The 14,305-nt window shown below is 42.6% G+C and overlaps 1 protein-coding gene across 16 annotated transcripts in view; it reads left to right on the plus strand.

The window, feature by feature from the left end:
* The window catches only part of PXK (PX domain containing serine/threonine kinase like), an 80,176-nt gene that overhangs the window by 22,411 nt on the left and 43,460 nt on the right, over positions 1-14,305 (plus strand). For all 16 annotated transcript variants that reach the window (XM_059390041.1, XM_059390042.1, XM_059390055.1 and 13 more), the window contains exons 2-3: positions 5,229-5,279; positions 7,752-7,799. In XM_059390041.1, the coding sequence (XP_059246024.1) occupies positions 5,229-5,279; positions 7,752-7,799 (99 nt within the window). The remainder of the gene's footprint in view (positions 1-5,228; positions 5,280-7,751; positions 7,800-14,305) is intronic.

Consider the following 14,305-nt stretch of genomic DNA (forward strand, 5'->3'; position numbering starts at 1 on the left):
TTTGAAATCACTGGCCTAAATTTAAAGAATGTCTTGGCACAGACATTAATGGCGATGTCATTTTGGCTATCACCGTCTGACAACATGACCCAGGCATTATCTTGTAGTTACTGCTTCCCTCTGTCACATGCTTTTCCCAGTCATTATTGCTTTATAGACAGGGTCTTTTTTAAGACAGTGTAATAATCATAATCACAATAATAGACAACTTTATAGGGTATCAATGAAGAGACTTCAGGAATACCTTAGTGAGAATTATTAGCCTGATAGTCCTGCAATCCTGGAGTAGAGACAATGGTAAAGGCTCATGGAAGACTAGAGCACATAGTGGTTACTGTCAGTTGCGGGGAGGGGAGAGGAATAAAGGGCAAAGAACATATAGAAAGGAGTAAGGTGAGAAGATGTTTGCCAGTTGACCAAATAGTGTAGACATAACCGACTCTGGCACAAATGTGTGTTCAGGAAGTTCTAAATTTTATTAAGTAAACTCTGCTCTCAATCTGGGTCTCAAACTCACGGCTTTGAGATCAAGAGTCCTGTGTTTATAGACAAGTTTTTGTTTTTGTTTTGTTTTAATCTAAATTGTGTGTCTACGAAGGAAGGAATGGAATCAGACTGTACCTTTCTGTTCAGACTTACACCCCAGCATGAATGAAGTACAGGGATTGGAACATTATGGGTGCATTAGTGGATATTTACAGTTGGCAGCAATGTCTTTGTAAAGCACAGGTCTGAACTTTAAACTCAACATATGTAAAGCGCGACAACTGTGTTTTTACTCAGTACCTACAAAGTGCCCAACACTGAACTGGAATTTTTAAAATTAGTATTATTCGAGGGGCGCCAGGCAGCTCAGTCGTTAAGTGTCTGCCTTTGGCTCAGGTTATCATCCCAGGGTCCTGGGATCCAGCCCCACATTGGGCTCCCTGCTCAGCAGGAAGCCTGCTTCTCCCTCTCCCAATCAATCTCCCTGCTTGTGTTCCTCTCTTGCTGTTTCTCTAGCAAATAAGTAAATAAAATCTTTTAAAAAAATGAATTAAATTAATATTATTCCTCTGATAAATCATAGTGAAATAATAGATGCTAAAAGTGGTTTTTGAGAATCAACATTTTCCCTCAATTTTAGACATCAGAAGAGCTTGTCTTTTCAATGTGTGGTTGTTTGGAAGTACTCCATGATATATGCTAATTTCAGCTTGACTCTGAGAATGTAAAAGCCCAGAAAATTTGCCTGGAAAAAAGAAAATTTTCACCATAAAGGATTGATCCCCCAAATTTAAGAATGTCAGAAGTTTTCAGCATTTTATCTGTATGGATTTAGAAATAATTGCATTAGCATATTGCTTAAGAGATTTGCCACACTACACGAATCAGTCTTTTTTTTTTTTTTTTAAAGATTTTATTTATTTGACAGAGAAAGATCACAAGTAGGCAGAGAGAGAGAGAGAGGGAAGCAGGCTCCCCGCTGAGCAGAGAGCCCGATGCGGGACTCGATCCCAGGACCCCGAGATCATGACCTGAGCCGAAGGCAGTGGCTTAACCCACTGAGCCACCCAGGCGTCCCACGAATTAGTCTTAAAATATTTATTTTATGGGATGCCTGGGTGGCTCAGTCATTAAGCATCTGCCTTCTGCCTTCTGCTCAGGTCATGTTCCTGGGGTCCTGGGATTGAGCCCTATATTGGGCTTCTTGCTCAGTGGGAATCCTGCTTCTCCCTCTCCCACTTTCCCTGCGTTCCCTCACTTGCTGTCTCTCTGTCCAATAGATAGATAAAATCTTAAAATATATATATATATGCACATATATTTTTATATTTATATTTATATAAATTTATTATTTATTATTTTATTTTATTTTATTTTATTTTATACCCCCATATGAACCCAACTCAGCATGGCTGCCAGGTACACAACTGATTCATTCATAATTGAGTGGATATTGTTGAATTGCCATCCTTAACATATTCCTGAGAAGGTGGGAATTCCTGCTCTGAGAACTTTATACACTTTTCTTAAATACTCGGAGTGGAAATGAAAGATAGCGCAATAACATCTATTTTAAAATTCAGTCACCAGGTTAACAGTGCTTATTTGGCTTTGTTTTCTAAATCACCTATTTAAATGAGAATTCAGTAGAAAAGATTTGTTGAATACCTTGTTGATAAGCATTTGTTGAGTAGTGATTGTCCGTAATGCCTAAATCATACCATCCAAGGAGATTAAAACAATTCTGAGCCTTTGAGGAAAGAATGTCAACATTCTTAAATGATTTAATCTATACCTTCATCATGAATCCTCCTGTATATAGACAGAAGGCTAGACTAGATCTGTGTTTCCTGCTTACTGTCTTCGTAAGAATTATGCGGGGAGGGGCGCCTGGGTGGCTCAGTTGTTAAGCTTCTGCCTTTAAAATCTTAAAAAAAAAAAGGGAGGCTGTTAACACATGTAATTCTAGGGTTCTATCTCAGAGATTCTAATTCAGCATTTCTGGTGCAAAGCCTGAGAATGTGTGTTTTTTTTTTTTTTTAAGATTTTATTTGTCAGGGGGAGAGAGAGAGCATAAGCAGGGGAAGCTGCAGGCAGAGGGAGAAGCAAACACCCTGCTGAGCTGAGCAGATAGCCTGACTGGGGACTGGGTCCCAGGACCCTGGGATCATGACCTGAGCCTAAGGCAGCCGCTTAACCACTGAGCAACCCAGACGTCCCAAGAATATGTTTTTTTTTTTTTTATAAAGATTTTATTTATTTATTTGACAGACAGAGATCACAAGCAGGCAGAGAGGCAGGCAGAGAGAGAGAGAGAGAGGAGGAAGCAGACTCGCTGCTGAGCAGAGAGCCCGATGCGGGACTCAATCCCAGGACCCTGGGATCATGACCGGAGCCGAAGGCAGAGGCTTAACCCTCTGAGCCACCCAGGCGCCCCAAAAATATGTATTTTGAATACCCTCTCCTCTCTCTCCTCCTCAGGAGCAGAGAGATGTTAATGATCAAGCAGGTAGGGGGTTTGGTCACTGGATTTGGTTTCTTTGGAAAATGCCATCACTGCCTCTCTATTCTACCCTTTCACTTGCTTCCCTAATCCGGGCCTTCTCTAGCTGGGGATGCATATAGAATGCAAACTCTGAACACCCAAAATCGTGGATCTTAGTCTTCCGATTGCTACCACTCCTTGTTTGAATACCTAAGTTTAAACTTTTTATCTTAGGGAATTACAGATTTACATGCCGTTGTAAGAAATAACACAGAGAGATCCCATATGTCCATCATCCAGTTTGTTTCAGTGGTACTGTCTTGTGAAACTGTGGTTCAGTATCACAGTCAGCACATTGACTTTGATACAGTCTAGATCCAGAACATTCCCATCAATCCAAGCATCCCTCAGGCAGGTGTGGATGGCTGATGCACTACAGAAACTTATTTTTCACAGTTCCAGATGTTGAAAGTCCGAGATCAGGGAGCCAGCGTGGTTGCCTTCTGGGGAGAGTCCTCTTCCTCATTCATCACTGGTACTTTCTCAAAGTATCCTCTTGGTAGAAGGGGCAAGGGATCCTTCTGGAGCCTCCTTTACTTGGCACTAAACACATTCATGAGGGTTTCACTTCCATGACCTAAGAACTTCTCACAGGTCCTGCCTCCTAATACCATTATCTTTGGGGTTCGTATTCAGCATGAATTTGGGGGGGGGAGGGACACAAACATTGAAAGCATAGCCCCTCACTTTGGCTTTCTATAGCCACACCTGCATCCCTACCCCCCACACCCTACCAATCCAGCCTTAACTCCTACAACACTAATTTGTTCTCCGTATCTATCATGTTGTCATTTCATGAATGGAGTCATACAGTTTATAATCTTTTGGGCCCAACTTTTTCACCCAGCATAACCCTGGAGATTCATCCAAGTTGTTACGTGAACCAGTAGTTTATTCTTCTTTGTAACTGAGTATTGCTGTGTGATACGGATGCAGCAGAGTTTAACCCCTCACCTGTTGATGGACATCTGGTTGGTTTCTAATTTTGGGCTGTTACTAATGAAGCTGCTACCAACACTGGAACAGAACATTCCTGTACAAGTTTTGTGTGATCATAAATGCTCATTTCTCTAGGGTAATGCCCAGGAGTACAATTGCTGGGTCACATAATAGTTGCATGTTTAATCTTTTAAGAAACTGCTAAACCGGGGCGCCTCGGTGGCTTAGTGGGTTAAAGCCTCTGCCTTCGGCTCAGGTCATGATCCCAGGGTCCTAGGATCGAGCCCCACATCGGGCTCTCTGCTCAGTAGGGAGCCTGCTTCCTCCTCTCTCTCTCTGCCTGCCTCTCTGCCTACTTGTGATCTCTGTCTGTCAAATAAATAAATAAAATCTTAAAAAAAAAAAAAAAGAAACTGCTAAACCATATTCCAGAGTGAGGGTCCGTTTTACATGCCCACTGGCAGTATATGTGTGATCCAGTTTCTCTGTGACTTAGCCAGCATTTGGTATTATTTTTTGTTTGTTTTAGTCATTGTGGCAGGTGTGTAATAATATTTCATTGCGGTCTTTGTATGTGTTTTCCAGATGACTAGTAATGTTGAACATCTTTTTCTGTGCTTATTGCCATCTGTATGTCCTCTTGAAAGGAATGTGTATTCTACTGGAGTGTTCTGGCTGGAGTGTCCACAAATCCTTATTAAAAATGTTGGTTGAGGGGCGCCTGGGTGGCTCAGTGGGTTAAAGCCTCTGCCTTTGGCTCAGGTCATGATCCCAGGGTCCTGGGATCAAGCCCCACATCAGGCTGTCTGCTCAGCAGGGAGCCTGCTTCCTCCTCTCTCTCTGCCTCTCTGCCTACTTATGATCTCACTCTCTGTCAAATAAATAAATAAATAATCTTAAAAAAAAATGTTGGTTGATGTATTGTTGAGTTCTTCTGTGTCCTTCCTGTCTAATAGTTCTATTAATTACTGAAAGAAGGGTGTGGAAGTCTCCATCCATAACCATGAATTTGCCCATTTCTTCTTTCAGTTCCGTCAGTTTTTGCCTCCCGTATTTTACATCTCTGGTGTTTGGTATATACACATTTCAGATTGCTGTGTCTTGCTGGTTGATTACTGTTTTATCTTGATGCAATATCCTCTATCTCTAGTACTTTTCTTTGCTCTGAAGTCTACTTTATCTGATATTTTCAATTAATTTTGATTCTCTGATTTGGGTGTCTTATAACAGCCTCTTTCTTTCCCCTCTCTTTTTTTAGGAGTATATCATTCGGGTGCAAAGAGGAATTTCAGCAGAAAACAGTTGGCAGGTAGGCATTTTTTTTTTGTCACTAGAAAAATGTTTAACTGTTTAAATAAAAATCTGACTCAGGTTATCCAAAACTGTGGGAAAACCAAAACATGCATAAATATGAATCCTGCTTCTTTTAGATATAAACCTTCCAGCTTTAAGATTTATATCCAAAGGGTTTTCTGTTCCCATTTGTTTGGTTTAATTGGTATATGATGTTACCACAGAGAGTATCTAGGAATTTGTTGTCTAGTTTGACCCAGAGTAAGATAGATAGTAGGTAGATGACTTGTTTTGTTCTTAGTAATTCATACTTCTCCCCTGCAGCCATGTGTAGGTGGGGCCCGTTAGAGTGAGGTCCCTCGGATGGAAAGCCTAGAGGGGACCCTGGACATTGTACAGCTCAGAGCCTGTGCATTTCATGGACTCCCCATGGACTTGCCCTATAGCCCGAGGGTCTGTGCTCTTCCGTAGTGGAAAGAGAGTAAAAACTGCCTACTTAGATCCAGAAGTCCTTCCTGTGTCGGTTGACTTGCAGAGGGTGGGTGACTTCTCTCTAGGGGCCATTTTTTCTTGCTTTTGTAATTATAACCCCCCCCCCCTTACAAAGCAGCGTATGTACCTTGTCCTTCAGGCCTGAATCTTAGCTCTCACCCTGAGCAGTCTTGGACCACAGTGGTCCACACTTGGTCTTCTCTTTGCCTGAATTTTCAAACTGGTTTTTTTTTTTTTTTTTTTTAAAGATTTTATTTATTGGGGCGCCTGGGTGGCTCAGTGGGTTAAGCCGCTGCCTTCGGCTCAGGTCATGATCTCAGGGTCCTGGGATCGAGTCCCGCATTGGGCTCTCTGCTCAGCAGAAAGCCTGCTTCCTTCTCTCTCTCTCTGCCTGCCTCTCAGTGTACTTGTGATTTCTCTCTGTCAAATAAATAAATAAAATCTTAAAAAAAAAAAAAAAAGATTTTATTTATTTATTTGACAGAGAGAGATCACAAGTAGGCAGAGAGGCAGGCAGAGAGAGAAAGGGGGAAGCAGGCTCTCCACCGAGCAGAGAGCCCGATGTGGGGCTTGATACCAGGACCCTGGGATCATGACCTGAGGCAAAGGCAGAGGCTTTAACCCACTGAGCCACCCAGGCGCCCCTCAAACTGGTTTTTTAAAAATTATTATTTTTTGTTTATTTGAAGGAGAGAGAGAGTGAGAGAGAGCACGAGGGGGGAGAAGGCCAGAGGGAGAAGGACACTCCCTGCAGAGCTGGGATCCTGATGCAGGACTTGATCCTGGGACTCCAGGATCATGACCTGAGCTGAAGGCAGTGGCTTAACTAGCTGAGCCACCTAGCACCCTCAAACTGCTTTCTGCGTGAATAGTTACACTATTTAACATCTCTTGAACATTTGTTGTCAGGCACTGATTCAGGCACATTAATTCACTCAACCCTTTAAAAATACATATGCATGATTGGAGCTCCTTGTTTTACATTCAAGGGTTACTAACTAGGCAATGGTCACACACAAATCAGCGACAGAATAGGGTTGGAATCTGTGTATTTGCCATGATTCACTGCTGTGTACCTTTCACTCCTTTGCACTTATGAGGGATGGCCTTCTATTTTAACTCTTGTATTTGACAAGCAGGGCAAGAACATTGTCCTACCAGGGAAATCAATCCTTGGGGTAGTTTTCCAGATACAAGGCATTAGAATCCTGGGGATACTTCCCCAAAACGTGGACTCTTGGGCCCCATTGTGGACCTACTGGGGGAGATTCTCCGAGGGCAGAGTCCTAGAAGATGGTAGGTAATTCTGCTCACTATTATTTTGGAGTCCTCAACAAGCGTTGCAGTCAAATCATTCAAAAGCAAAATAATTTCCTTGCCCAGAGCCTGAAGAGCTAGTGGAATTTGACTCTGGCCTAATCAGTGCCATCAGCATAACTAAGAAAGAATGTGTAGACAGTGGAAAGTGGACTGTCTACCAAGAGGGGAAACACAGGGAATTGGGAAAGGTGTGGCCTCTCTGCCTGCAGGTACAGTCCTATCTCTAGAACGGTGGGTTCTCAACTGGGGGAAGTTTTATCCAGGGCAAGGATGAAAGGGCCTCAAAACTGTTCACTTCCCTTTACTTTGATTTCATGTTCAGTAAAACTTTTTTGGGTGGGAGCATAAATCATTAATTCATCTTTCCAGGTGCCTGGTTAATGAGAAAGATATTTAAAGGGCTATTCACCCTAAAAACAAATACATCATCATTCTCTTTTACCTATTGGCATCTTGTGTGTTTGACTGGTGTTAACCGGTTTCCCATGGGCCTAGCTAGCTCTGGGCACTGATAAGTCTGTTTTCTGGGCCTGTCAGTTAAGCAATTTAAGCACCTGGTGTAAGCCCTACTACCTTTAGTTCAAGTGCCTCAGCCCTAGAATGCTAATAAATATTAAATAAGGAAATGAAAGAGGTGGTCTTTACTGAATGAAAACACCGCTCTCTTGTCTTACAGATCGTTAGGAGATACAGCGACTTTGATTTGCTGAACAACAGCTTGCAGGTAAATACTTGAAAACACTAATGACACATGGTCATTGCTTGGGGTGTCCTAGAAACTGGTTGGAAAGGGCAGTATCAAGAACAAAAAACTAGCAGATCTTTCTGGTAGAAGATATAGACTTAAACTTTAAACAGATGATGTGTGGCTCTAAAAATAAACTTTGGGAAATAAACATCTGATTTACAATAGTCACAGGCAAGTGAGTCCCTGTGTGCGAGATGATATCCTTACCACAGTCATGGGATGCTGTGTGTCCTCTCTTCTGCACAGATAAGGAATGACTGGCAGGGTTGCTGGAGTCATTCACTTAGAGCTGGGACTGTCTCAGACTCTCACCGCTGAGCTAGACTGCATAGTCAGCCTTGCAGATCAATACTCAGCAGGAGCTAGAGATAGCCTTTTTCAGTGTAACTTTTTTCCTCTTAAATACCTATTGCTAACTCCCTTTGATTTAAATGTTCCTAACTTGGTGGCCACAATGGAAAGAGGGATGAGCTGCAGAATCTTTCTGGAAATAGCTGTGCTTGCTGGTCATGATGGAAGGGTCTTAGAGGGGCGTTAGCACCATAGTAAGTTATGGCAGTAGCACCCACATCCCCATTCAGCAGATTGGTCTTCAAGTGCCGTGGGTGATTGCAGACCACTGGGCCTGGGTCATATCTCAGATGATTGATAACGTAAACCCTGAGCAGGTGTGCTTGGTTTATGACCAGTTCGGCCGAAAGGTGAAGCACTGCTCTCCCTTCATTGATGAGCTTGTCATCACTTATTACCTAGTCTGAGTGACCACTGGTCCTGTCCACGAAGGTCAGGAGGACTTCTGGCTGAGAGTGAGCACATGCTTCCTTTCCTTCAAAACACCATGGTTATTGATCAGGCTTTGGAAAACAGCATATGTAGAGTCCAAACTACAACATTATTTACAACCCTGCTGAAAACAGAAATGCCTAACTTGGTCTCTGATAGAATTGGCCTGAGTGTCTGTAGACCTTTATATAATTGACAGATGGTTGTGAATTTGACAAATTGTGTCTCTTTAAATTTTAATTATAGTATGACCAATTTAAATCTTCAGATAAAATATTGGGAGAGATCATGGGACGCCTGGGTGGCTCAATTGGTTGGACGACTGCCTTCGGCTCAGGTCATGATCCCGGAGTCCCGGGATCGAGTCCCACATCGGACTCCCAGCTGCATGGAGAGTCTGCTTCTCCCTCTGACCTTCTCCTCGCTCATGCTCTCTCGCTCACTGTCTCTCTCTCAAATAAATAAATAAAATCTTTAAAAAAAAAAAAATATTGGGAGAGATCAAATTCTCCTTATTGATGGGTTTAATTGGTTTCATTTATGGATTTTTTTCTTTTTAAAGATTATTTATTTATTTATTTGACAGAGAGAGAGATCACAAGTAGATAGAGAGGCAGGCAGAGAGAGAGAGAGAGAGAGGGAAGCAGGCTCCATGCTGAGCAGAGAGCCCGATGTGAGGCTCAATCCCAGGACCCTGAGATCATGACCTGAGCTGAAGGCAGCGGCTTAACCCACTGAGCCACCCAGGCGCCCTCATTTATTGATTTTCATAGCATATTCTTTCCACTTAGACAAAAGCTGGGTCTCTGATGATGTGGATAAGGCACCGATGTGTAGTTCATTCCAGCAGTGGATTTTCTCCACAAGTCTCTCTAGACGTTCCCAGGCAGCATTTCCACAATGGCATTTGGGAGTTAACATTGAGCCTACTACGTGTTTTCACCTTGATGCACAAGAGAACCTTTGCCCACCGATCTTCATACAGTGTCATTCAGCTGGGACTGAGGAGGGCTCATGGGAGGAAGGGCTCTGAAATTGAAATTGTAGGCCTAGCCCCCAAGAATGGGTCGGTGGGGGGGAGAGGGTTTTTTTCCCTATTTGTTTTTGCTTAGGGGATGTAAGGTTGGATCTCTATGGCGATTCAGTTATGGCCTTTTTAATATAATAGAATTTTATTTTTGCTTAAGTATAATTTTCCCTTTGAAAATAGGCACTTTCACTGTGCATTTTATTTCAAATGCAAATATCCACGTGTATTGATGTTGGCTTATGCTGGGCAGGATATGGCCAGACATCATTTCAGTGGGAGGTTTTTCTAGATCCAAGTAAACAAACAGAAGAAAGTACATACAGCTTTTTGGCAAGAAAATAATTTCAAAACAACCTCCATAAAACAGACCAAAAAGACTCTAAAAACCACAGAATAAAACTGTGACCATGCTTTTTAGTGTCTGATTACCCTTTCTGATGGATAAATGAGTTCCTGCTGAAGAAAGAGAAATATAATACATATACGCAGAGTTGTCTGTCTCCAGTAGGAGAGATGCCAAAGTGGGGGGAAAAAAAGCAGAATGTAAAATTATACATGCAATATAATAGAATTACATGAAATGTTTAGAAAGAAAGATTGGAGGGAGATATGCCAAACTGTTAACAATGGTAATCTCCAGGTGGCAGGACTGTGGGTTTTATGGTTTTTTTCCTGGCTCTTTATAGTGTTTTGTACTTCCCAAGTTCTCTATAAACAAGCAGATATAAGCCAAATAAGCAAAGCTAAGGTAGGTGCGTTTTCATAACTTTATATAATGAGTGTATTTTGTCTTAAAGAAGAATCACCACCTTATTTTAAAGATTTATTTATTTACTTTAGAGTGGGAGAGAGAGTGCATGTGAGTGGGCGGGAGGCAGAGAGATGGGAACAAGCAGACTCCCTGCTGAGCGGGGGGAGCCTGCCAGGGCAGGCAGGGGGGTTGCTGATCCCACGACCCTGAAGTCATGACCTGAGCCAAAACCAAGAGTCAGTTGCCCAACTGACTGAACCACTCAGGCGTCCCTGAATCACTAACTTATTTTAAAGGCAACATGAAATGAGTAACCATCCAGGGAGACCACATACAGCAAAACAAAAGAGAGGACCAGGAGCTGAAATGATGGGAAATGAGCTAGGAATGCTCATGTTGGGAAGGAGCCCAGACCCTGCCCCTTTCAGCGGGGAGACCTTGGGTCATTTATTTTCCCTCTCCATCCTCACTTTCCCCATCTGAAACAAGGGGTTGAACCAGGTGACTTCTCTGTTGTAGCATGGATGCTTTGTGATTTGAATTTCATTGCCCACTGTTGAACTAGGAGAGACTCTGTGGTACACTGGGGGGATATTGGAACAAATTAAGGGTTCATTGAAAACTTAGAACTCCCTTGAATACTCATTGGAATATGGTTGAAGGCAATTTGTAGACCACTGAGATCTGATCATGAAAATGAAAGATTAAATCCTTGGGGCACCTGGGTGGCTCAGTGGGTTAAGCCTCTGCCTTCAGCTCAGGTCATGATCCCAGTGTCCTGGGATCAAGCCCCACATCGGGCTCCTGCTCAACAGGGAGGCTGCTTCTCCCTCTCTCTCTGCCTGCCTCTCTGCCTACTTCTGCCTATTTGTGAACTCTGTGTGTGTGTGTGTGTGTGTGTGTGTGTGTGTGTGTGTGAAATAAATAAATAATCTTAAAAAAAAAAAAGAAGATTAAATCCTTTGAAGGATTAATCCTTTGAAGGTTCCTCCTCCAGACAGAACTAGTTTTCTTGAAACTACAGTATAGTTTGTCATGTACTTTAGAGGCCTCTATGAGCGGGTCAGATTATGGGATCTAGACCTCACTTTGGCAATTATTCCCCTTCGTCTTATCACTCTGCAGGTAAAATGGATGTGTCTTTGGGGACTTCTCCACTGACTTTCTTATTCCCTTCCCCATACACAGGGAACTCAAGAAGGGAATCCATAGGACATGTTAAAGAGGAAAGCTCTCAAAAATGGGAGGGTGAGGGGTGCCTGGATGGCTCAGTAGGTTAAGGCTCTGCCTTCAGCTCAGGTCATGATCCCAGGGTCCTGGGATCGGGCCCCGCATCAGGCTCTCTGCTCCGCCGGGAATCTGCTTCCCCCTCTCTCTGCCTACCTCTCTGCCTGCTTGTGATCTCTGTCAAATAAATAAATAAAATCTTTTAAATAAATAAATAAATGGGATGGTGAGCTGTCATGGTTTGAAGCCATCAGTGTGGAGGTGTCTAGGAAATCATTGCCTAGAGACTTGATTGCTCTCTGTACTAATATTCTCTTTCCCTCCCTCCTAATGAGTCATTGGACTTGTAGACTTTATATTCTATAATTGGCAAACATTTTAGAAATTCTGGGAGAAAGCTGAAAGAGTAAGTATCTCTCAAATGCTAGTCTTTTTTAAAAGGCAAGCTTTTAAAGTAACACACATATTACATACTAGTAATGCTTGTAGAAATATTTATTGTGAGATCTTCAGGCAGAGTAGGAAACAACCTCCAGTCTGTCCAGCTGACCAGCGTAGTAAACATAGCAGAGATACTATAATTGCAGCTGTTGGCAAAGAATACTTTGTTTCATCTGATGATTTGGATCAGGTGATGGGATGAGCTGCTGGGATGTCTGGGCAGATCAATATATTTTCCTAAAGTGAAATGAAGCTTGAACGTATAGATTGATGGAAGCTTGAAGGCCACAAAGTTCAAAACAAATACCTTATCGAACTCATTTTCATATCCTCACCATGAATGAGAAATAGCCCTGTTGGGGTTTGAGTCTGATGATATAGATGTAACTCTCCATCCTGTTAATTTTTAAAAAAAGATTTTGTTTATTTATTTGACAGAGATCACAAGTAGGCAGAGAGGCAGACAGAGAGAGAGAGAGGGGTAGGCTCCCTGCTGAGCAGAGAGCCTGACTCAGGGCTTGATCCCAGGACTCTGGGATCATGACCCGAGCCGAAGGCAGAGGCTTTAACCCACTGAGCCACTCAGGTGCCTCAGCTCTCCATTCTGAGTCATGTGGATCTCATCTGGGTGTGCTGTCAGGCGGGTAGTGTAGGCAAAAGGGCTGATATTGGTACACGTGTACACACACACACACACACACACACATATATATGTATGTATATATAAAAATAAATAATATAAATACATATACATATGTAATATACACACATGCATATAAATATATATGTGAAGTATATATATACATATATATATATATATTTAAGACTTATTTATTTGAAAGAGAGAGAGAGAGAGACAGAGGAGGGACAGGGAGAGGGAAAGAGAATCTCAAGGAGCTGTCCTGAGCAGAGTCTGATGCGGAGCTCAATCACAGGACACTTTTAAGACTTTATTTATTTATGGGGCGCCTGGGTGGCTCAGTGGGTTAAGCTGCTGCCTTCAGCTCAGGTCATGATCTCAGGGTCCTGGGATCGAGTCCCGCATCGGGCTCTCTGCTCAGCAGGGAGCCTGCTTTCTCCTCTCTCTCTCTCTCTGCCTGCCTCTCTGCCTACTTGTGATCTCTGTCTGTCAAATAAATAAATAAAATCTTAAAAAAAAAAAAAAAAGACTTTATTTATTTATTTATTTGAGAGAATGAGAGAGCACACAAAGGAAGGGGAAGGGACAGAGGAAGAGGAAGAGGGACAAGCAGACCCCCAGCTGAACAGAGAGCCTGACTCAGGGCTTGATCCCAGACCCTGAGATCGTGACCTGAGCTGAAGTTACTTAACTGACTGAGACACCCAGGTGTGCCACCCCACCCCACAAGAGTTGTATACTTAACCAACTATGCTTTTTCATGGTAATTTTTAAGAATCCTTGCTGTGTATATGGTCAGTTTGATAAGCATGAATTTTTCTTTCCTTTTTAATTAAAAATGGTAAATGAGAAATGTAAACATTTCATAGTATAGAAAATTTATTTATTTTTAAAAGATTTTATCGATCTATTTGTCAGAGAGAGGGAGAGAGAGCACAAGCAGAGGGAGAGGCAGGCAGAGGGAGAAGCAGGCTCCCCGCTGAGCAGGGAGCCTCATGTGGGACTTGATCCCAGGACTCTGCAATCACAGCTTGAGCCAAATGCAGATGCCTAACCAACTGAGTCTCCCAGATGCCCATCGAAAAATTTATTGACCAACCCACTCCCAGAGTTAACTGTTCTCAAGGAGGTAGTGTGAGTCCTTTTAGACATTTTTTTTCGTGCATATATAACCATGTCCATGGGCTTAAACACACACATATATGTATGCACACACACAAATGAGATTGTATTCTGCAACTTAAGAAAATAATTTTTATTTTTTAGTTTTTGTTTTGTTTTGATTTTTTAAGATTTTATTTAGTGGTACCTGGGAGACTGACGGTTAAACGTCTGCGTTGGGCTCAGGTAATGATTCCAGGTTCTGGGATAGAGTCCTGTGTCAGGCTCCCTGCTCAGCCCCACTCCCTTCTCCCTCTCCCTCTGTGTGTTCTCTCTCTCTGAAATAAATAAGTAAATCTTAAAAAAATAAAATAAAGAATTTATTTATAAAGAGCAAGAGTGCATGCAAGGTGGGTGGGGGGAGGGATTGTAGGGTAGGGAGCTGACTCCCAGCTGAGCAGGGAGCCTGGTGAGCAGGTCTTGATCCCAGGACCCTGGGATCATGACCC

The sequence above is a fragment of the Mustela nigripes genome, chromosome 2 (assembly GCF_022355385.1).
Source record: "Mustela nigripes isolate SB6536 chromosome 2, MUSNIG.SB6536, whole genome shotgun sequence".
In the NCBI taxonomy this organism is placed as follows: domain Eukaryota; kingdom Metazoa; phylum Chordata; class Mammalia; order Carnivora; family Mustelidae; genus Mustela; species Mustela nigripes.